At 35.7% G+C, this 23,332-nt stretch overlaps 3 protein-coding genes across 6 annotated transcripts; all 3 read right to left on the bottom strand.

Annotated features, from left to right (window-relative positions):
• Nucleotides 1-1,971: 1,971 nt before the first annotated feature.
• On the bottom strand, nucleotides 1,972-3,634 carry LOC113298330. Of its 2 annotated transcripts, none has more exons than XM_026547043.1 (2): nucleotides 3,174-3,634; nucleotides 1,972-2,838 (listed from the first exon to the last, which is right to left on the bottom strand). In XM_026547043.1, exons 1-2 carry the CDS (start codon nucleotides 3,610-3,612, stop codon nucleotides 2,327-2,329), a joined length of 951 nt encoding a protein of 316 aa, XP_026402828.1. In that variant the 5' UTR covers nucleotides 3,613-3,634; the 3' UTR covers nucleotides 1,972-2,326. The 2 variants fall into 2 exon arrangements, with proteins under 2 accessions (XP_026402828.1, XP_026402827.1); XM_026547042.1 differs by having other exon boundaries at nucleotides 1,972-2,844.
• LOC113298329 (probable cyclic nucleotide-gated ion channel 20, chloroplastic) lies at nucleotides 3,631-14,897 on the bottom strand. 3 transcript variants are annotated; one of them, XM_026547041.1, is made up of 15 exons: nucleotides 14,684-14,897; nucleotides 13,559-14,063; nucleotides 12,830-13,021; nucleotides 12,086-12,184; nucleotides 11,224-11,361; nucleotides 10,843-10,918; nucleotides 10,704-10,747; nucleotides 10,070-10,336; nucleotides 9,328-9,473; nucleotides 8,864-8,941; nucleotides 7,446-7,575; nucleotides 6,626-6,872; nucleotides 5,263-5,425; nucleotides 4,222-4,345; nucleotides 3,631-4,005 (listed from the first exon to the last, which is right to left on the bottom strand). In XM_026547041.1, coding segments are annotated over exons 1-14 (2,193 nt in total). In that variant the 5' UTR covers nucleotides 14,686-14,897; the 3' UTR covers nucleotides 3,631-4,005; nucleotides 4,222-4,239. The 3 variants fall into 3 exon arrangements, with proteins under 3 accessions (XP_026402826.1, XP_026402824.1, XP_026402825.1); XM_026547039.1 differs by having other exon boundaries at nucleotides 10,704-10,952; XM_026547040.1 differs by lacking the exon at nucleotides 3,631-4,005 and having other exon boundaries at nucleotides 4,110-4,345; nucleotides 10,704-10,952.
• A 3,605-nt stretch (nucleotides 14,898-18,502) lies between these two features.
• LOC113295166 lies at nucleotides 18,503-19,150 on the bottom strand. The gene is made up of 2 exons (XM_026543523.1): nucleotides 18,922-19,150; nucleotides 18,503-18,867 (listed from the first exon to the last, which is right to left on the bottom strand). The coding sequence occupies exons 1-2, from the start codon at nucleotides 19,148-19,150 to the stop codon at nucleotides 18,503-18,505; spliced, it is 594 nt and encodes a 197-aa protein (XP_026399308.1).
• Between the last annotated feature and the right edge of the window lie 4,182 nt (nucleotides 19,151-23,332).

A 23,332-nucleotide genomic window follows, 5' to 3' on the forward strand; every position in this document is an offset into this window, starting at 1 on the left:
CATTGTAATAAGCATATTGATAGACCCAATAGATATTGTTGCAGAGCAAGCCACAAACATAAAAGGGTTAATTGAAGCAATCATAATGGAGGAAGTAGAATATACCAGCTTAGGACGCACATGAGAGCAACGAAAATGTAGCGCTAATGGGAGCTTAAATACTAACTTAGCGGATGAAGAACAAAAAAAAAAAGACGAAAATAGTTTAAATTACGATAGAAATAACTGATTAACACTATGATTCAATGATTAAAAGCATCTCTTCAGATGATTTATTTTCCTCATATGTTCCCTCTGCCGAAGTGTCATGTCCGGATATAATTTATTTTCCTCACATGTCCCCTTCGCGACGAAGTGTCGCGTCTGGAGGTGATATATTTTCCTCACATATTCCCTCAGCGACGAAGTGTCGTGTCCGGATATAATTTATTTTCCTCACGTGTCCCCTTTGCGACGAAGTGCCGCGTCTGGAGGTGATATATTTTCCTCACATATTCCCTCAGCGATGAAGCGTCGTGTCCGGATATAAATTATTTTCCTCACATGTCCCCTTCGCCACGAAGTGCCGCGTCTGGAGGTGATATATTTTCCTTACATATTCCCTCAACGATGAAGTATCGCGTCCGAATATGATTTATTTTCCTCACATGTTCCCTTCTCGATGAAGTTCCGCGTACGGAGATGAGTTACACGTTTCCCTTTGCAACGAAGTGCCGCGTCCGGAGATAATTTATTTTCCTCACATATTCCCACCACGATGAAGTTCCACGTCCGGAGATAATTTAATCTCTTTACATGTTCCCTCTGTGATGAAGTGCCACGTTTGGAGATGATTTATTTTCTTTTAGTGTTCTCTCCGCAACGAAGCTCTACGTCCGGAGATGAAAGCCTCTGTAGCAACCATGGCAGTACCCAGGAATTACTTCAGAAAATCACGGCTCTGGCCCAAGGTATAATGAATACCAATAGCAATAAACTGGAAACTTTAATCTTAAAATTCTTGAGCTGCAGATATTTCGGTAGATCAACGAGGAGGGCAACAAAGTAACTGAAATGACGAGGGTGCCAAGTACACTTACAATATTTTCGATATCAACCTATGGAGACGTACCTTGTATAATATTATCGAAACAACGGCAATCAAAAGGTTATTTTAACAAGGTGTTTTTGGTAATTGTCAAAGTTCAGGTCGAACTAATTATGAGATTGTTTACCAAAATTATTAATGTACAAGTGTATTTATTTTAATTATAAAGCTAAATGATATAATACAGAAGTAAAGTAAATAACACAGAGACACAAGATTTTGTTAACGAGGAAAAGTGTCTGGCAGAAAAACCCCGGGTCCTAATCCAGTACCCTCATAATTAAGTCGTTGTACAAAATGATTAAAGAAACTTTGTATAGCTGAGAACAAGTAAACACTCATAAGTTTCTCACTTCCTTTAGTATTCCTGAGCCTACAACTAATCTGGCCTACATACCTGAATTTCACAGTTGTAAATACTTTTGCACTCAACTCTTTTGGATCGCAACCCAAAACATCAAAGGACTAAATTTGTTTCATTTCCAAGTCATTCATCGATCAGACCAAGAAATGAATCAAATTATGTCCACACAAACTATTTCAATTAGACGGTTTGTGCAATCTTCTATGAGTCTTATGTCTATTAAGATAAACTGCTTGTGGATCCTAGAGAATCAAGTTCGCAAAAAGTAACAGAAAGATCGGAACCAAAATAATAATCTTTCATTCTTCAATCTTCAAAGTAACTCCTGCAAACATCCTTCTGTTAACGTTGATTGATCAACTGTTCTGTTTCTTAAATCTAAAATCATCTGGATCTACGATAATCAAATTTTAAAACAAACTTGAGTGACCTTATGTCAGAAGAGTAGGACCGTTGAATAAACAAGTTTGATCTACTGAAAGATAATTATATTGTTAGTTCACAACAAGTAATTAAACAATAAAAACTAAACAACAATCTAACTTCATCCAACGGTACTTCTAAAGTCTTGATCCCAAATAACAGTATACAACAAATTGTAATGCAGAGAGAAGTAAATATCATATTGTTTGAGAAGTAACAGTAAATTCCAAAGTACAAAACAAATTCTTATGCAAATATGTTTCTTAGATCAATCATAAAACCGGAGATTCTTTATTTAAAGTTAAAATTCCATTCACAGAGTAGATATAGGCACACACAATATTTTGGCCCTGCTTTAGCCCAATTCCCCTAGATGCATTGTGGTTATACGTATGCTTATAGAAAAGACCGTCACTGTAGGTAGGTAATGGAGTGCCCGGGCAAATTCACCGTTAGATTAACGCGTTATGGTCCCATTCGAAATTCGCACCACCTGATGGATCAACGTTCCCACCACCTAATGACGACGGATCAAAATTCCCACCACCTAATGATGATGGATCAAAATTCCCACCACCTAGTGTTGATGGATCAACATTCCCACCACCGAATGCTGAAAATGATCCCAACATATTCTGCATGAGTACTTGCCCTGCCTGTTGTCCTACACCTTGGTAAAAGCCTTGAGTCATCGATGCACCCATTGAAGGATTATTACCAGGTTGATTTTGCATATAAATACCAGGTTGATTTTGCATATAATAAGTCTGCTGTATACCCGGAGTTGGTACACCCATAGCTGGTGCACCAAAAGTTGGTTGATTATTATTCATTGCATAGTAATTTGGGTACTGCTGACTAGTCGCTAAGTTGTACCCTGTTGGTGCAGGTTTGGCATATGGCTGTGTCATACGAGGAAATGAGTTATTGTTTTGAAGTGTCGGAGGTGTTTGCTGCTTATGACCTGCAGCTGACATCAAAATTATTGCTTACCCCTATGAGTTAGCACTTAGGAATTCAATGATTTTAAGAATATTATAATTACCAATAAAAAGATTGAAATTTTCTGGAGTAAAGGAATTATAAATAATTGCCTATTGCATTAAGCCAATAACTACTTGTCATATTTAATCCCTTAATCATTTAGCAACCATTCAGAACATCAAATATAATGAAGTGTTTACTTTTTCTTGATGAAAAGTTTTCAGAAAGAAAAAAAAAAAGAACAAGTCGTGGATATATGGAATACGACAAGCAAGTAATTAAGGGAATAAGCTGAAATACGATAGGAATTGGCACCTGGTAATGAAAATTGATGTTGAATCATAGGCTGTGGTTGCTGAACAGGTAACCCCCGCTGAATGGTTGTAGGACTGACTGTCGTTGCACAATTCAAATGAGCATCGAACCCGCAAGAATCGCAGCGATATTCCCAACATTTTGATCCTAAGTTCTTGCAAATATCACAAGAGAAGTCGTTGGTTGGATATGGGATAAGGAAGGTCAGCTTAAGAGGGTGTTGGGAATGAGAATTGTGGTTTACAGAAAGAGGCAAAGCAGCGCAGTGAACGTGAAGATCGACTTTGCACTCTTTGCAATGGTAACAGAATCCCATGTCTTGACGATTACAAGCATCACAGTTGAAAATGCCTAGAGGATAGGGTGGAGAAGAGAGGAGCGAGAGAGGATGCTTAGAGTGACAGGGGTGGTTGATGAGTGAAGGATGATGAGGTGCCATTAATCTGAGATCAACTGATTATAAGATGTATAGGAAGAAGAATAGAAGCCAAGCTAGATATGACACTCTATTCATTATATATTCTCCTTGTCCTTAAGACTATAACAAGATTAAGTCGTGACAGAGAGATGTTGTTGACCTGAGAGCAGAGAGGAGACATAAGAGGCGTTTGACTGAGTTTGGCAAACCATACCTAGTCCATGGAGGAGTAATTTGGTGCAATATAACCCGGTCTAGGGTACCAACAGGGGAAGGGGGTTGTTCTTTGCAAAGGCTGGCTTAGTCATTAACACCTCTCTGTGGTTGACCTCCATAAATAAAAATAAAATATACAGCGTATCCTCTCGGGAGCATATGCAATGCGAAGTTGCTAAATTGTGAGCTAACTTTGACCTGCCAATGATGAAATGTAACATTCTGAGTATTATTATAACCAATCATTAAATAAGGTGTTAATTTATTGTTGATGATACTTCTCTTGCCAGGATTCAGTACTGTCATAAAAAATGAGATCCTATGATATTGATATGTACAATGTTTCTGATGTATACATTCATGGGAATATCCCTGACTAAACCAGAATTCCATATAAAAGAATATCAATGTTACCTAGAAGCCTGATAGATTTCACTGTGATATAGATTTGTTGGCACGGCTCAGACGCTTCTTTCGGTATCTCCATGCTACTTGGATGCGTGTTGCTGCAAGTCCTCTCCAAAAGGGTGATTCATACCTATCATTGAAAGATAATGTGATGACCATACTGAATATATCAGGCTTTACCTAAGCCGAAATGATATATAACCAAAATTTTGATACAGTAATATCAAACAATCACACGGTAATTTAGAGCTTTGCTCAGAAAATAAAATAAAGAAAAGGTTTGGAATCCTCAAGTAACGTGCAACTATCAACAGGTTCACATATTGCTCTGGGTACTAGATATTTTCAAGGAAGAGTGTACAACTCCACAAACACTAGACATAGGGGAACTTCGACATTCTGTAGATGTATCTCTAAATTTAAGTGAACCATAAATCTGTGTTTGCTGTTTCTATTGTCATATAACCAAGATGTATACAACGAACACCTGAACTCAATTGGTTTCATATAGTAATCAATCACAACAGCTGACCCAGTTCTCACAATGCAGTACAAATGGTTTCTCTCGAGGTATTACGGTTGAGGAGAGTGGAGTAGCTAGTTAGGCTAAATGAGATCCTAGAGCCAAAACCGTAAGTTCATCTTAAACAGCTGACCCAGTTCTCACAATGCAGTACAAATGGTTTCTCTCGAGGTATTACGGTTGAGGAGAGTGGAATAGCTAGTTAGGCTAAATGAGATCCTAGAGCCAAAACCGTAAGTTCATCTTAACAATCATTCCAAAAGGGCTCAAATTCCACTTTCGTCTATTGTTCTACAGCTGTTTAAAACATACAGTAGGCCTTTAAAAAAAATGGGTGCTAAAGCGAAACATATCAAAGTAAGCTATAAGTTTTTGACTTATCTAATTTCATGACATTAATCAGGCACAAAAAACACGCATGCCCGTACTACCTGGGGTGAAAGTTAACTAGCCAATGCTTAATTTTGCATTTTAATCAGGTATATCCATCACTTATTTGGGATTAAGATTAGAGCGTGAATAACCTTATAGCTGCTTGAACAATTGGCTTCCGCAGGAATGCTGCATAAAAGGCCGTGACTTCCTCGAGATCATCAACCTTGAGAGAAAAGGCTTCAACATTAGTTAAGCAGGTAACCATCCTGTTGGAAATTACCCGGTGCCCTGGGGTCTTCATTTTCTTGCCATCTACATGGAAAATAATTCAACAAAATATTCCTTTCAAACTCTGTATAATAGTCTAGTTAAAAGTCAACTAACATTATTACTGCCAACTAAGACTGAAAAATTGCTAACAAGTGCTAGAATCACACCACGAGTTACGAGTGAAGGAAAATACAGAAATAGAATGACAAGTGAAATCTACTATCTGGCCTTGCTCTCACCTTGAAACTTACCTGGACGTCCACACCGTAGGCATGCATATGCATAAACAATAAAAATGTTTATCCTATCACATTCCCTATTTCTGATATTCATAAACTCTAGGTTCTGCTTATGGTATCCAGGTTTCAGATTTAGAGCTATCCATGGTTGCTTAGTACCTTCGATATGGGATACTTGGTACAAAATACCTGGATTTGATGTATAATACCCTATGTTACAACGATACAGACACGGTATCGGTATCTTGTATCCAATACGCTACTTCGATACGACAACTTAAAAAACTAAAATACGTGGATACGGCACACATAATATAAATATCAGCTTAACATAGATATATAAGTAGTGAATTTGCAAGATATATATGCATATAATATGTATGATTAACCTCGCTGGAGAGAAAAGGTCTGGATAAGAAAGAAGAAAGTCTAGAGCAAGATCAGTGGACAGGTTTGGAACTAATATTTTGTCACTATAGTTAAAACTTCTCATAGAGTCTAGTAAAATATCTAAATTTTCTAGTACAAGGTATTGAGATATTTATCTTATTAAGGTATTGAGATTTATCTTGACAGCTGTTGATATCTAATATTGAGTCAAAGTTTTTTAACTGAGTTGTATCTTATCTTGAAGTACTGGAGTATTAGTACGCGTATCCGTGTAAATACGTATAGATACGGCTGAATTTTTTTTTTAGGCGTATCGTTGTGACACACCAAATAACATCCTTGATTCTTTGTCTATTTACACTTCTCATTTGTTACTAGCCATCTTCTTTTCATTAACCACGTTAATTATCTTCTAAAAGGATAAATTCCATAGCCTTTCATCAATCAACGGGAACCTATAGTCAAGACATCCGACAAACAGGAGCAAACTAGAAGAATTTTGACATGGAAACAATAAAAGGTCCCAACTCGGACATTAAGAAAGGTTTGGTATGCTTAACATCTCCATGCATACACTAAATAAGGTTAATGACGGTAGTGAATGAGACAATACCTCTGTTAACTGAAGCTTGCTCAAGACACAATGCAAGAAGCTCTTCACCAAAGACATTCCCTTCTGACAGTTCGGCTTTATTCCCATCTGCTCCAACACTCTCCAGTTTCCCCCTTACAATAAAAACCAACTTATCAACTGGACCTCCATAGTAAAGAATTCTGCTTTCTGCTACATATATCTTCTGTTTTAACTTTTCACAGATGGCATCAAAGATTGGGTCATCCATTAAAGCGAAGATCCGGACCTAAAAAACATGTTTCGGGAAAGCAGTCATTAACAGTCCCCCAAAATGTTTCACTATATTCTAGCTATGTTCCAACTCTTGCATATGAGATATAAAACAAAGTATGAAACTGGTACCTGGGACCACAGAAATTTAGGAAAAAAATAAGAAGAGGTAAAAAATACACTATTGCAAGCTTCACTCTAACCGAGTGCATCGTGGATCCTAGCAAAAACATTGCTTGATGTCACTTGAAATATAAATTAGGATATTCTCTTCCAAAAACCATAAGAATTGGTAACAGAGAAGATATTAACGGTTTCAAATGATCATCGAGTTTGGCAAGGTTGATACTAAATTCGGTATATCAGGTAGATGGTTAGACACATCGGAGGCATGCAGATACATTCTAGCATTAGTTCAAGTTTGTGTTGGAGATTGATGTTACATTGGTGTGCATTCCAGCACAAATCTTTTAAAAGTCCCTCAGTCATAGTAACTTCTTAAAAGGGCATCCCCGGATCCAAGCAATATAAATTTTTATGAAGCATTATACGGTATATAAGTTAAAAAGGATGGGGGTGGGGTACTTACTTTCTTGACAAACTTGAAAAGATGACGGCGTACATCAATTTGTAGGTCCTCTGACAGATTCCCCAGCAGAACTTCTTCATTTATACCTTGAGTTGCAGCCCAGCTAAATCGTTCTGATTGCCTGACTCGCCTAGATTATCAGAAAATTAAGCAGAGCGATATGTGAATAACTAATACTCTGTTCGATAAGGTGTAAGAATACCTCCTACACGGTTATAAAAATAAGAAGGCTGTTATTGGGGCGTCACAGTCCTTTAGAAGGGCGTCACTTGGATATCTGGTGACCAAAAATCTGGTTAAGGGATACTTTTGATTCAATAGCAATTTGTCCAAAATGACCCTTCAATTAAAACTAATAAAAACAGATGAGGAAGAAGCAAACTGATCCTAGTGATGGTAATCAACATCTCAATCAACCTCAACATCATCCTTAACTCATTCCACCGATTCAATCAATTGAAGAATGAAGTTTTCAAACTCCTCAACAACAACCCATGGTGTATGTAAGGTAATAATCGAACAAACCCATCTTTTTGTACTCGTTTTTGTGCTTAAATCGAATGAAATCGAAGTAAAATTAGGATTTTATTTACTTTCTGCTAGTGTTACGTCTGGGTACGGTACTAGATTTTTCAATCGTAATTTAGTTTTTGAAGAACTTACGCCTAGGTTTAGTTCAATTTAAGCGTAAACTTTGATTTGCATGTCGTTCACGTCTAGGTTTAGTTTATTTCCAGGCGTAATTCCAATTTACGCCTAGGTTTAGTTGATATCCAGGCGTAATTCCAATTTTACGCCTAGGTTTAGTTGATTTCCAGGCGTAATTCCAATTTTACGCCTAGGTTTAGTTGATTTCCAGCCGTAATTCCAATTTTACGCCTAGATTTAGTTGATTTCCAAGCGTAATTCCAATTTTACGCCTAGGTTTGCTATATGTCCAACCTAGGTGTAATTAATTAAACTAAATTAAAATTAGCAAACAAGGGTTGTTTGGTCATCACAAAATTATTAAGATAAGGGGTTTTTGATATTACTTACGGATGACCCGTTTTTGTCTTATTAGGTGACGCCCCTCTAAAGGAGTGTGACGCCCCAATAACGGCCTTCAAAAATAAACTTCCCTCTCTTCGAAAAAAGAAAAACAAAGAAATGGATTACCATCAGGGTGTAGTTCACTTAATTGCTCTATTCACTGTTTACTGGTAATTGAATCAAAGCAATATAAAATGGAAATGGGTTCACTTCAGTACCAGCAAATATTTTATAAGCACAGGTTATCAAGTAATGAAATGCACCTATTGTTTTCGTGTATATGAATTAAAATAACAGACCACCATTAATTCCCAAAATTAGTGACGCCAAGAAGTAGAATACATAAAGGACAAAGAGGCAAAATATACACAAGAAAACAGCCACACCTTTTTACCCCTTCAGGCAGTCTGCGGTGATTCATCCATTGCTCAACATCACGGCGCCTAAGTTGCATATCTAATCTCCTGGATAAACAAAGACGATAAATGCTTAACAACAAAAAATTCTAGGGTTCGGATTCATCCACGGCAAAGGTTCCTATACAATTTTTATATGCAAGGACGGATGTGGTGCATTTTATTTAGTTTTAATGTTTATCTATATTACTCAAATGGGAAGGAGATGTAAACAATAAATAACTTACGAAAATTTAACAGCAGGGTTGTTAAATCGACCTCGGTCCAAGAAGTGGGTTTAAAAAATAAAATTAAAAATTAGCAAAATAAATAAATAATAATAATAGTAATAAAAAAATCAATTATTAGCAAAAAAAAAAAAAAAAAAAAAAAAAAAAAAGCAACTTGCTAGAATGAACTTAAACAACAAGATTCCATAATTAACATCGTTATACCTTCGACCAAGCGCTATGAGAAAATTCTGCATATTTCCAATCAGCAGTGCAAAAAGAAACAAGCCAAGTCCAATGATGGCCATAGTGAAGAGAACTTCCCATACAAAGTCACTAGGAACAAGATTTCCCGCCAGAGTGCTGATTTGCTATAGAAGAACAAAGGATCACAAATGCTGATTACAACTTGATAGCTGAAAGAGTAACGAAAGGAATCCAGAAACAAATAGCATTCTATCATCTTAAATTAGAATTTGATATAGGTTGGCATGTCCTACTTAATACAGTATAACAATTTCCGAAAGTCTCAGTTGAATATTATCATTGCAAGGATGACTAGATGCAATTTATATTTTCAATGTTTCATTAGGTTAGCTGTTTTAGCTAGACGGCCCCGATGGTTAGAAGATCATCTCCACCAAACATCATCTCTTGTGACTGCTTCAGAGATCACAACTCCTTACAGCCATAACAGAGCAGTAAGCAACATGAACTTCTGCATAATACAGTACTTATATTTTTATTTGTAGACTAGATTTACAGATTTGGAAGAAGTAAAGTCAATTAGAAGCATTATTACCACTCTCATTTAAACTAAAGGTGATTTCGTAAATCACTATAGCTTTAATCCAGGTAAAACTGAATATAAGAGTATTTCAACATAAACCACAGTGCAAATAGAAGTTATCAGAGGCAAAAACTGCACAAACACACGTTAACAATAAATAGTAGACATTGTACGTACCTGGAAACCCCAGAACAAGGAGTAAACATATCTAACAATGTTACTACGAACGGTAGTGATTCTAACAGCTTGCCCATAGATCCCATAATTAAAACGTTCACTATCTTTGTCAAGGCAGTCAGTAGCATTTATGTCTTTATGCCAGCTTTCCCAGCTTGGATATTTCTTAAAGGAGCTTATGTTATCTCCATTTCCACAATCTATGAACTTTTTGCAATCGTCATTTTCAAAACCAACACAAGCATCTCGAAGACACTGATTTACCCTCTGCGCATTATTTCAAAATGTTGCAGTGAGAGAATATTTGGATAGGACTACTAGAGAAGAAGATTGAAATCATCAATCAAATCAACTATGTCAGCAAGATAAAAAAAAACTACAGGGACAACATATGACACGGAGTAACATTGTAATTCAACAAAATGCCACCAACCATTGGAATTACTTCCAAAGGATCAGGATCAAAGAGGAGTACAGATCGCTAAATTTATGAAAAGATTTTAGTTCCACAATGTTTTAGAATGTGCACCAAATGACATGAAATGGTTACTTATCTACTGAAATGAAGTGTTTCAATGTAGAATAAAACAATGTACACACATAAAGAACTCGGTGTCAGGAGAGCAACACCAACCTGTAAGCCGAAAAGGTACCAACACGATCCAACAACATGCCCAGCTAGTACAAACATGAGAAGGTTAATAACAAAGTTGGCCCATGCAGTCTCAAATATGAAGCCGCTTGGAGAGCGACCAGCAAGTAACGGCAAACACCTGAAAATCCTGGGTATATACTGGAGAAGAACTGTCGCTCGTAAAAGATTTTTTGCATAATTTGCAGCAGATGATCCTACATATCGTGGTAAAACAACCAAGATCATGATCTGCAAAAGGACACAAAAATAAAATAAAATATTGAAGTTTAAGGGGAGAAAATGCAAGTGAAGGAATCATTTGGGAGTCATACTGCATTAAAACAAGTACCACATTTTGGCGCGAAGTCCTAGGATAAGTAAATACTTGAAACTTATGCAAGTTAACATAACTCAAAATAACCAATTACGTAATAATATTATGTGTGTGCGTGTGTATGTCTGTGTGCGCACAAGACCGTGTGTGTGTGTGTGTGAGAGAGAGAGAGAGAGAGAGAGAAACCTGAGGAAGAGGTAACACAACAAATAAATCAATAAAGAAGTAGCCATAAACGTAATTGAGAGCAATTTTCTTTGGCTGATCCACCAAATCTCCAGCACCCACAACTCTAGACTCCGGAGCAACATAAGCCAGCCTAAACTGCAGCATGCGAATTGTAAATGCAATTTATTGTTAACACCACCACAAATAATCCATCTGAGCTAATACGACAAATAAAATAATGTAGCATTTGATTTCCTTAGAATGATGGAGCATCATGACCCTGAAACTGTTGTTTGCCTGACGAGAAATGGTGAGAAGAGATTGTCTTTGGAAGTTTAAGAAAGCAGCAGTTGGCAGCTTGAAAAACAATAAACAACACTATAATTCGACAAACAAAGGTAAAAGTCAAAAAAATTGAAACATTATTAATGTGCTCTATGTCAAAGAGAGGAGGAAACAGAGAACCATTTCTTCATTCATTGCTAATATGCTTTTAAAAACTGGAACTACTTCTTAGAAGCCTGAAATTCAAGGAAGGAACGTAATGCAGCAGCTTCTATCTTGGCAGCAAAAGACAGGGAAGAAAAGAGGGAGAGAACTTTGGCATATTCTAATTTTTGCAATAACCAAGACCATCTGGGGAAAAAGGAACCGACGAGTGATGGAAAAAAAGCCTAGTTGGGGGCTTTCAGGACATAATTAATGAAGTCAAGGCTGCAGTTCTTTGGTTGTCGGTTATGTCCCCATTTTCCAGAACCTTCCTTATGACCATGCGTTAAACACAGCTTACCAAAGAATTCTAGTTCCATGAAACAAGTGGTGCTGAACATATCCATAAGCAAGAAATATGATCTTACATAGCAATGGAAAAACATGTTACCTGAAGAATCATGTGCATTGCATAAATTAAGTCAGTTACGCTCCTCACAACTGCAATTGTTATTGCCATACGCCAATCAAGAACTATACATTTAAACTCCTGCTACCATATACAGACAACAAAGCAGACAATATGTCAAGAAAATGATGCATAAGATCAAGACAAAGAGCATACAGGATAACGTCATGTGATAGTGAGATAATTGTTTCCGGAATGGACCATCAGTGTAGCCATTAAATTGGACCTTGCACTCAAGGTCCATTCCAGATACACAACCTATCTGACTGTCACATGACCTTGTCATTGCAGTAGAAAATTAACCTATATCTGATGACCAGTTTAATGTGTAAATGACTACTCATTGTGGTGGAAATATGAAAATGTTACCGTTAAACATTTTGCCCTTTCTATGCTAGATATAAAAGTAATTTTATTTTTTTTGCTGAATAAACTTAAAGATTGTGGCATTTTTAAAATCAAGCGAAGCAACACATTTGTGATATTTATGCATTCTAACTTGCGAAGGTAAAAATCTTGAAACAATTTCTATGGAAACAAAAAAGTATTTAATTTCTTTGTAGCAAAACGAACTCTATGTACTTGTCGGGATTGGTGACACTAACGCCCGTTTTAGCCATCAGAGCAAGAAAAGTTCAAGCATAGTGGACTATTTGTATAAAGTATACCAGAAATTACAAATGCCAACCAAATGAAGCTTTCGGCAAGAAAAGAAACCTATTATACCTCTCGCACTGACAGCAACAAGAAAAACAACGGATCTACAAAAATTGCCACCAAGCAAGATATGACAAAAAACTTGTTCCACTGTTGAACAACTTTAGCATGAGGATTCATGATGCCAGGAATATATGAATAAAGAAAGTTATAGAATCTCCTTGCCCAGCCTTTGATATCTCTCTGAGCAAAACGCTGGAACTGCAAAAAGAATCACATGCAAATTTTTGTCATCCCGTTCAAATGTTTAATGTTGATGTTGAGAAACAAAAGAATTGCAAACAATAAGGAGAAAGATAAAAGTGTTGGTCAAATGACCTGCACGTACAAAGGTATTAACCTTTTTGGATCACCTCCATTAATGTATTTTAGGAATGAAATAGCTATAGTTCTACGATTGACGACAACCAATTGTCACGTCTCTAAGTTTACTTTCTTCAACATGTCAGTGTCACATGCAGATCAGTTGACCACCCTTTATTTCTCATCCGATCTGCTTTACATAATTTAGTCAACTGACTCAATGAAGCTAAATGTCAGTAAAGTTTTCTTTAGCAGTTACTTGGTTTACTTCCATCCATGTGTTTACGGAATTATTAGTTACAAAAACAAGTCAAAAGACCATGTCCATGAGGCAAGAGGTGTTATTTGACAAATGAAGAATCAAAATTTTAGAATCCAACTGTTAACGGGCAAATAAAAGGAAGTGAATCATGCTGTAGGAGGGAAGAGAATTACCCTTAGGTCGGAATGAGGCTTTGAGTTTCCCCGCTGTGCAGCTTTCTTATAAGTTGGGCATGTTGTGCAGTAAGGATCATTACACATCCCTAACTGCCCAGACTTCATTAAATGTTCATTTGTGGTGGAATGACTGTGAACGGGAGAATCTTTTTCATCTGTGTATTTGAATGAAGAATAGTCTAATGCCAAGATGTTGGGTGTCGTGGGGCCAGTCAAGTTTTTCATTGGCAAGAAAACACTATCGGGCTTCTGATAAGGGTTAAGAGGACCACTCATATGTACAATTGGAGGAGCTCTTCTTCCACCTCCCAAAGGACCAGTATGAAAGACAGGGTGGTTTTCATTAACAAATGAATCAACTGAATAAGGTGTCCTGGACATTGATGCACTTCGGGTCCTGACGGTGAACTCTGGCAATTCGACATCCCTAGATGTGTATGACGTAGATTGAGTATCCCATAGCATGGGTTTGTCATCTCTCTCGGCATTGTGTTGCCCAGACCTGCAAAGAAAGAACACAAAATGGTTTATTCAATAATTATGAACAGAATTTCTGATGGTGGCTTTGCAGAATTTGCAACCCAAGTGCTGCCAGTCAAAAAAAAAAAAAAGACAAACACAATTAATATGATCCAAAAATAATGCATCTCTACATGTTCTTCAGTCATTATCTGAAGAACAAAAATCCACTTGTTGCCTTGAAACTGTCTTCCCCTCAAACAAATTAATTGCTAAGCCAAATGTGTCAGACTTCAATTGACTACTGTTTAATTTGTTTTCAATTACTGTTTGTTTTGTTTTCAATTAACAACCACAAACAACGAAACAACCCAGAAATTTATCAGAAGCTTGCAGCCCCAAAAAACTAAACGAAGAATTCCATAAACATATTATTATCTTAGTTATTTCCTTAAAAATACAAAAGAGTTCAACAGAACTTACACAGAAGAAAAACCAAAAAACACAAGCAGCTACAGGTATACAGAATTGAATGAGATAAATACTATCCCATCCTGCCACATATATTATTAAGTAAAAAACCTAAATTGAATTTTCACTACAGAGATAATCTAAAGATATAATTATTATAAAAATACAAAAGAAATAAGTTAAATGACTTACATTTTTAAAAGATTAATAAAAAAAAACCCTTTTTTTCTTTTCTCAAATCCTCTTCAAACCTATCGATTATGTATGCAACGACAACTTCTGCGGAACCAAAACGATCGAGAAGTGACAGATTGAAGATCTCATTGAAGTTCGACTGAGGTGATAAGAGTAACTCAGTCAGACAGACAGACAGACAGACAAGAATTTCTATGAAGAATTGGTCTGAGGAATCAGAGACCAGAAGCAGTATTATAATTTATAAGAATGGTTTAATGAGTCAACAGTCTAGGTCGTCACAGACGCCGAAGTCTCAAACAAAGACTTCTATAATACTAAAGACTTTTGTAAAAAATTTGTTCACTGTGTAACCGCTGGATTTCCTCTCCCTCTTTGGCAATCTAGTTCTCTGTTAAATAGGTGTGCCAGTTTGTTTAATCAATATTGTAAGTCTGGATGGTCCTGTGTGTATGTATATAAGAGTGCAAATAAATCTGTTGATGCTCTAGCTAAAGCAGTTCGCATGTTTCAACTTTGTGAGGAATGGTGGTTACATCCACCTGAGTTGCTAACTTAGAGTTGTCAATTTATAACCCGGCTTGCGGGTTGACCCTAACCCGGCTTGTTTCAACCCGGCCCGGCTTGGCTTGTTGTCTAAACGGGCCGGGTTTGGGTTGGCATATACAACCCTACTAGAAAACAAGCCGGGCTAGGGCCAACCCGCGGGTTACCCGTCAACCCGTCAAAATTAATAAATATACCCCTCAATCCCACCAACTCTTTAAAATCCATGATTTGCAAACATATATTAGAATTAGTTAATTTTAAATCAATAAATAAAGCTAATTTTGAATCTACCCAAACAAATATAACAATTTTTAGATTTTAAATAATCAATCAATAAATTAAATTACAACTTAGATTCATCAATCACATATTTATTCGGGATGTCCTAAATTGATAAAAGGACTAGCATAATTTAAACAGTGAGTTAGTCTTACTCACATTAATTTAAACTTATAAAATGATAAAAAAAAAGTAAAATGCTTAGTTGATGTTAGGGTTCTCTGCCTAAGAAAACTAAAGCGCCGTAACCGGCTATATCGTTGATTAAGTGGCAATAAAAACGTCCACTTTACAACTCAGTGGTGGGGCTTCTAGTTAAACACCAAATTGACCTAGGTTCTATCTTTACTAAATGAATAATCCTAAACAATCCTAAATTTTAAATTTAATTTTTAAATTGATAACATTAACAAGCCAACCCGCCAACCCGTCAGGGTTGACCCGTCTAGGGCTAGGGTTGGGGTTTTGAGCTTGTTCGTGAATAGTACTAGGGCTAGGGTTAACCCTAACCCTAGTACAGGTTGGCAAGTTAGGGCCGGGTTGACCCTAGCTTGCCCGTTTGACAGCTCTGTGCTAACTCCTCACTTAGCCTATGATGTAAACTGTCTTTCTCTGTAATATAATTTTGGGTTCTGTTCAAAAAAAAAAAAAAAAAAGACTTCTAGATCATTTTGATCGTGCTGTTGTACACCTCAGTTGTTCAAACTTTGGTAAGTTTTGTTCTATGCGGCCAAGGTGGTACCGCAATTTATGGTTGTGTTGTAGGTGAATATTTCACTTAGGGGAGTCCAAATCTGTTCACACTCCTCTAATGAGTGTATATTTCACATATTCTTTTGATTGGTCGATTATTTAACTGATGGTCCCATTATCCTCCATGTTTAGAACCACGATCCTCGTTACATAACTCCCTAAATTAAATCAAAGATAGAAATTGAAATGTGAAATATACACTCGTTAAGAAGTGTGCACGAATTCGCTCTCCACTTAGGGTAGGTAGATACATAAAGACACGTGGATGCTTTTTTGTCGAAAGGAGATCAAAAACTAATTGGATGTAAGTAGTCGATTTTGCTAATTATTACGAATTAATTTTCCTTTCTAAGAGCAAGTTTAATGGGAATGCCTAAATTTTCAAATTTGGCAAGGACAGGTAGAAATTGTTTTTTACTGGTCACTGTAGCCCTGTTTGGGATTGTTTTTGTTCAACAAAAGTACTTTATAATCAATTTGTAACAAACTTTTTTAGAAAAAACCTGTTTCCGAAAGAAGAAAAAAAAGTTTAAAGTGTTTTTCTCCAAAAGTATTTTTTCACAAAATTGGTTAAAAAGGCCAAAATTAACAATTCCTGGGTAAAAAAGACATGTAAAATTCAGATATTTTTTCTTATTTTTAATTTACATCAGGATGCATCCAGTTTCATCCTCGCTCTTTTTTAAGTTTAATCCAGGATGAATCCAGTTTCATTCTTGCTCTTTTTTTTGTATTCATTTCACCCATACTAATTTTCACTCGTCCATTAGAACCATGTTTTAAAAATATTTGGACAAATGACCCATTTTCCTTTTAGGGCAACTTTTAAAAGCAACCTAGGAGTAGTTTTTAAAAATTATAAAAGCATAAACGTTGGTTCAGTAATCAAAGTTCTTAAATATTGATTAATCGATTCTGTATTTTAACCTTGTTGTTTATATTGAAATGACAAAATTCTCAAATATTTGTTTATATATAATAATTTCAGTAATCAGATTTTTTTTTTTGTATAAAACGGGTACCTACCTCAGTTGGTCATCCCCGTTCCCCAAAGACTCATGTGTTCCAAGAAGTCCCAGGTTCGAGCCCCCAATGACGTAATATTGCAGAAATTAACATGGAAGGTAGAGTTAGTTTGCCTCCCTTGTGACACAATCTCAGTCCCCCATCCGCTTCGGCTCCTTTGGATAAGTTAGCACATCAACCTGTTCAATTGATGTAGTAGTATGTTGTTGGAGCTTAGCTTGTTAAGCTTCCAACTAGCTAATGTAATCCTTTTTATCTAGTAATAAAATTTAAATAATAATAATAATAATAGTTTCTATTTATTTTATTTATATAATAATAATAAATAAATTTTATTTAGTTTTAGTTTTTTTATTTATTAAAGATAAAAATTAAAATATTAAATGAGTAAAATACAATTAAGAAAATATTTTGTATATTTCTTTAAACAATATTCAAAATTGAAAAATATATTTATTATTAATAATATTATTGGATAACAGTTATTACATGAAACTAGTTGGAAGCCGAACAAACTAAGATCCAACGAATACTACTACATTAATTTGAATAGGTTGTCGTGTCAGCCTACCAGCGAGCCTCATGAGGAACCAGCCAAGGGAGCCGAATCGGATAGAGGGGACGATTATGTCGCAAGGGGGGCAAGCTAACTCTAACTTCCATGTCAAATTCTGCAATACTGCGTCATCTGGGACTCGAACCTGTGACCTCCTGAAACGCATCAACCTTTGAGGAACGTGGATACCGGCTGAGCTAGCTACCGATCTATTTAATAATAATTTTCAAACAATGTCTGTTTTGGTCACTAGCCACATCAAAAGCACTTCAAGATAACAATTTACCAAACAAAATTTACAGTTTATTGGTTCCACATCATTTTACATATTATAGTGTACTAAACGACTAACTACTTTATTTTTACAGCACGGGGCAATTAAAAAAAAAAACAATTTTGTAAAACTTACAGTAATAGCAAACTCGCCTTTAACCTTTTCCCAGCCTAATCTCATAGTCACTAGGGTTGTGAAGTATTGACTTGACTATTCTTAAAGATCGTGTCTGTATGATTAGTATTATTTATTTACTTTGCTAGATAATATCAAATTTCATTAAACAAAAGAACTATATCAAGAAAATTACAGAAATACCATTTTTGTAACACGGGAAATGAAAACAAAAATAAAAGAACTAGTTAAAAGGATCAACTAGTTAATCAAATTTGTAGTATGGTAAGTCTGGTACTTCCATTTTTCTTAAGAATATAGGACTATTGTAGTAACTCCTCTTTTCTCCTTTTGCCAGACCAATACCCTTCTTTGCCAATATGTCAGTTGAGAAATTAATCTCCCTGTAATTATGAGAGAAGTACCGTTCATGAAGAGAATTTTTGATCATATTCCATCTAATAGTAGTACAAGCCCACCAAGGGACATCCCCTGACTGGAAAGTTGTTATAGCTATTTGAGAATCAATTCTAAAACAGATTTTAAGGAGGTTGTTACTCACTCCCCATTCTCCAGCACATATAATTGCAAAGATTTCAGCCATGAAGTTTGTAGCAAGACCCAAACCTCCTGACATTGCAAATATAAACTCTCAAGTCCCCTGTATGCTTATAAACCCATAACCTGCTTCACCTGGATTGCCACTTGAAGCTCCATCACAACGGGTTAAAGTAAAAGAAGGTTCAGGAAGGTAGAAGAAGATCTTAGATATCTTTGTTGTCTTCACCTTCCTATATTTTAAATCAAAGAACTTCAATATCTGCAAATCATAAGAAGAATCCCACATAGTTCTTGTCGTTCTAACATCACATTCTCTGGTAAACTGAATAACCCTCTGCTTAAAAGCATTCATATTAGGATGCTCCTCTTCATAAGTTATTTTGTTCCTCAAAAACCAAATGTCTCTTAGGGTAACAAGAGCTGCAACTCTCCACAGTTCTTTTACAGCTAGGCTTTTGTGTTTAGCAAAAGTTAGAATGTATGATTAGTATTAAAAGCTTTGTAATAACCTGTTTTAGGTTATCGTTTTTATCAATAATAAACTGCAGTTCTCTCACTTTCCTTATTTTCATTTTAGTTATGAGGCTAAAAATTGATGGACGGGTTATTCAGCAGGGTATGATATGCAGTTTTAGTTTGATATCAAGTTTGCATACTTGATACGTGGCAGTCATTCTGCACCCATCATCTTCAAATAAATTAGCAGTTCTGGAAAGAACTCTGATGATTCAACTACTACAGATGAGTGCGATGCCAATGCCTGAAGCACTACATGTGTAACTTGATTAAAGATGGTGACAGGCTCACCTCTTTCAGAATGGTCCAATGGTTTAATTAAAGTTTTTATTTATTTATTTATTTTTTTTAAATTTTGTGCAAGATTTTATTCATTTGGTTTTATTTCCTATGTAAATACTCTACAAGATATTGATCGAAGACATAAAACTATCAAACTTTAATCCTCGATAAGATGAATCAAAAGACATTTTTCTAGAATAAGCATATGTATCATCAACTTAGTATGGGATCTATTAATGGTCTCTTACATAATTATCATCATCAAAAGAGAGATGAATGAAGGCTGAAGTAGTTGCTTTATATGATTCAACCTAACAATCGCTCCGAAGTGGATATAAACTTTGTTGCATATTATCTCAACACCCTAATCATCCAAAATTGCTCCTGACCGTGCAAGGTATGGGCGTACTACCGTGACATCCCTTTTTATAGTTTGATTATATTATTATATACTGTGCACACAACCTATTACATTATTATCAATAGAAGAAACGATAAATATTATTAATCCGTTACGGTTTTGATCATATACAAAGACAAAACTATGGCTACGCTAATGTTTGTTGTAAGACACCCAAGTTTCCACAAATTACTCTGTAGTAGGGAATTTTGTAACTAAATTTCCAAAATTAATATATAAGTTAATGTAGCAAATTATCTTTAGCCCAAGTGAATATATATCTTTAGTTCCGTCATTATCAGTTGATTCATTATATATCCCGGATCAATTACCTCAAATACAATATATTGAATCCGAGATGTGTTACTCGAGCAGTAAGATAGATTGGAAGAGGTCAACTGTAAGATTAGCATGTTTGAGTGTCAGTGGATTGTCACCAAGTAACTTTTCTTTTACCAACTAATTAATAAACTGATTGGTCGTCCACTTGCGTAAGTAGGATAATCTTAAGAAATTAGATTTTAGGATCTTAAGGAAGTTGAATTTAGGATCTTCGGAATATACGTCGATTGTGATGATCAATTCTATTAAGAATAAGGATCATACAATGTGTAGTTGGTCTATTTACGAACAAATTTCCCAATCATCAGCAGTTGTAATGGTTCCAGATTATTGACAAGTCTTCCACCTTATCTTTTGAAGTGCGACTTCTGCTCTTGTTTTATCACAAGACAATGAAGTAAATGACTATCCTTTATTCTATTGTTGCGGGTCCGACATTCAAGTAGATGAATAAAGCACATGAAAAATGAAAACCTTGAGCATCATAAACTTTGCTTGGAAGCTCCAAGTTGTTGATGTTTCTTAATGTGACCTATTCGGGTTGTAGATGTAGTGGTAAGTTGGCTAGGGTGGTTGGGTTGTAGATGTAGTGGTAAGTTGGCTGGGGGGTGAGAATGAAGATAATACGCCGAACTGGAATTTCAAAAGCTTTAAAAACATTTTTTTGTTTTAATGAAAATTTGTTTTTTCTTTTTCAATATCCAAATGTTTGCGAAGGTCGGCTATTTACAATTTTGAGTACTACTACTACCTCTATAAGTCTTCTATGTCAGTTTGGAATATGGTTGATACACTAATATTGCAAGAACAATTTATTCTTTTAGACCAAGCACTATGGTGCCTCTTTTCCCTACCCTATCCTTCATAGATAGAGAAAAAACCAAAACTGCAACCACTATGGTCTTCCACATCCCTATATGTGTACGGATATCCCTCCCTTTCTCTACAAGGAGGATCACATCTAATCGGGGAGGATCGCATCTAATCCGGGTAGTAGGGAAGGGAAATCACACGGCTACTCAGTTTCCATAGCATTTTACAGGGCTACTTAGTTTCCGTATCTGATTTTTAAAGTTTTACCTTAAAACTTTTTTTTTTCACTTTTTTTTTTTTACTAAAACTCCTTTTTTACTTATTATATCTCCTTTTTACCTGTTATATATCCTTTTTTTACTCTAAAATATCTTTTTTTACCTATACAAATATACTCTTACTGAGAGAAAAAAACGACAACTGAGTAGCCGTGTGACACTATTCATACGTACGGCTATTGAGTTTCCGTATCCTGTATAAGGAAGGGAAGAAAGAAAACCATAATGAGGAATTGGTAGAGTCTTACCTGTTGCAGGCCATCACTCGATGTCGTAATCCGACCTTTCCCTCTCCGATCCCATATCAGTTTCAGAATCAATCACCATGTTTATGTCCCTTCCCTTCATTTGAGGATAGGAAAGGGATTCCCTGCACCTGTGCACCATGGTGCTTGGCATTAGAGATTCCTTTTCTAAGAGAAAATACCGTACTTACCTCCGCATTTCCTCATAACTCAAGTTTTTTACATCCTCACATCAAACAAATGACCTACTCAAAAAATTTACTCTTAATGCTCACATCCAACAAATGACCTACCTCAAAAATTTTACTCGTAACCTGAGTTTTAAATGTTAGATGGGGAAATTAGGCTCAGGCCCAACCCATGGATAACCCATAATATGAGGCCCTTAATTAAAAAAAGTTTAAATCTAGGCCCCGAGTTTTTAAAAGACCTTGATACCCTTATGCATATTGTCAAGCCCATAATTAAATAAAATTTAAATCTAGGCCCAAAATTATTAAATATAGGCCCGAAATTATTAAAATACAGTGCGAAGGTGTAAACAGAAGTTACACATGCATATGGCATGTGTAACCAGAAGTTACACATCCTTATGATATGTGTAATGCAAAGTTACACTTGTATATATATGCAAATAAATAGACATCAAAAAAAAAACACAAAAAAAAAAGTTATTACTTTAATATTCATTTACAATAATTTCTTAGCATGTGTAACTAGAAGTTACACACGCATCTGTTTAGTGTAATTGAGAGTTACATATGTGTCTATCTAGTGTAACTGAGAGTTACACATGCATCTGACTTGTGTATTCAGCGTCAACTCCAGTTCCAGCGAGACCATTACCACGTTTAAGCAATTAGCTTTTATGAAGTTATCTAAAACCTGAAATATAACAACAAGCAATCAGTATTTATACGATTAAAATGAACAGTACATAAAACAATGTATATTTCAGTTTCACAAGCATCTGACTAGTGTAGCTAGCGGTTACACATGCATCTGAATTGTGTAACTGAGAGTTACACATGCATATAACATGTGTAACTAGGAGATACACATTCATCTGGCTAGTGTAGCTAGCAGTTACACATGCATATGACTAGTGTAATTAGGAGTTACACATACATATTGATATGTGTACCCAAAATCAGTATGTGTAAGTAAAAGTTACACATCTAATTAACATGTGTAACTTGCAGATACACATGCATCTGAATTATGTAACTAGGAGTTACACATGCATCTGACTTAGATATGTCAACATAAAATCAGCAAATCCATCTCTAAATGAATAACACTAGCAAAAACGAGAGGTGACTATCAAGCAATTACCAGTCATAAAATAATACAGTTAACCTTGCAAGTGAATGAGAAGCTCTTAATTAAGATATCACTGCTTCAGCAGAAAGTATTTACATGAAAATGTATATTTCAGTTTCACAAGCATCTGACTAGTGTAGCTAGCGGTTACACATGCATCTGAATTGTGTAACTGAGAGTTACACATGCATATAACATGTGTAACTAGGAGATACACATTCATCTGGCTAGTGTAGCTAGCAGTTACACATGCATATGACTAGTGTAACTAGGAGTTACACATACATATTGATATGTGTACCCAAAATCAGTATGTGTAAGTAAAAGTTACACAT

The sequence above is a fragment of the Papaver somniferum genome, chromosome 7 (genome assembly GCF_003573695.1).
Source record: "Papaver somniferum cultivar HN1 chromosome 7, ASM357369v1, whole genome shotgun sequence".
Classification (NCBI taxonomy): domain Eukaryota; kingdom Viridiplantae; phylum Streptophyta; class Magnoliopsida; order Ranunculales; family Papaveraceae; genus Papaver; species Papaver somniferum.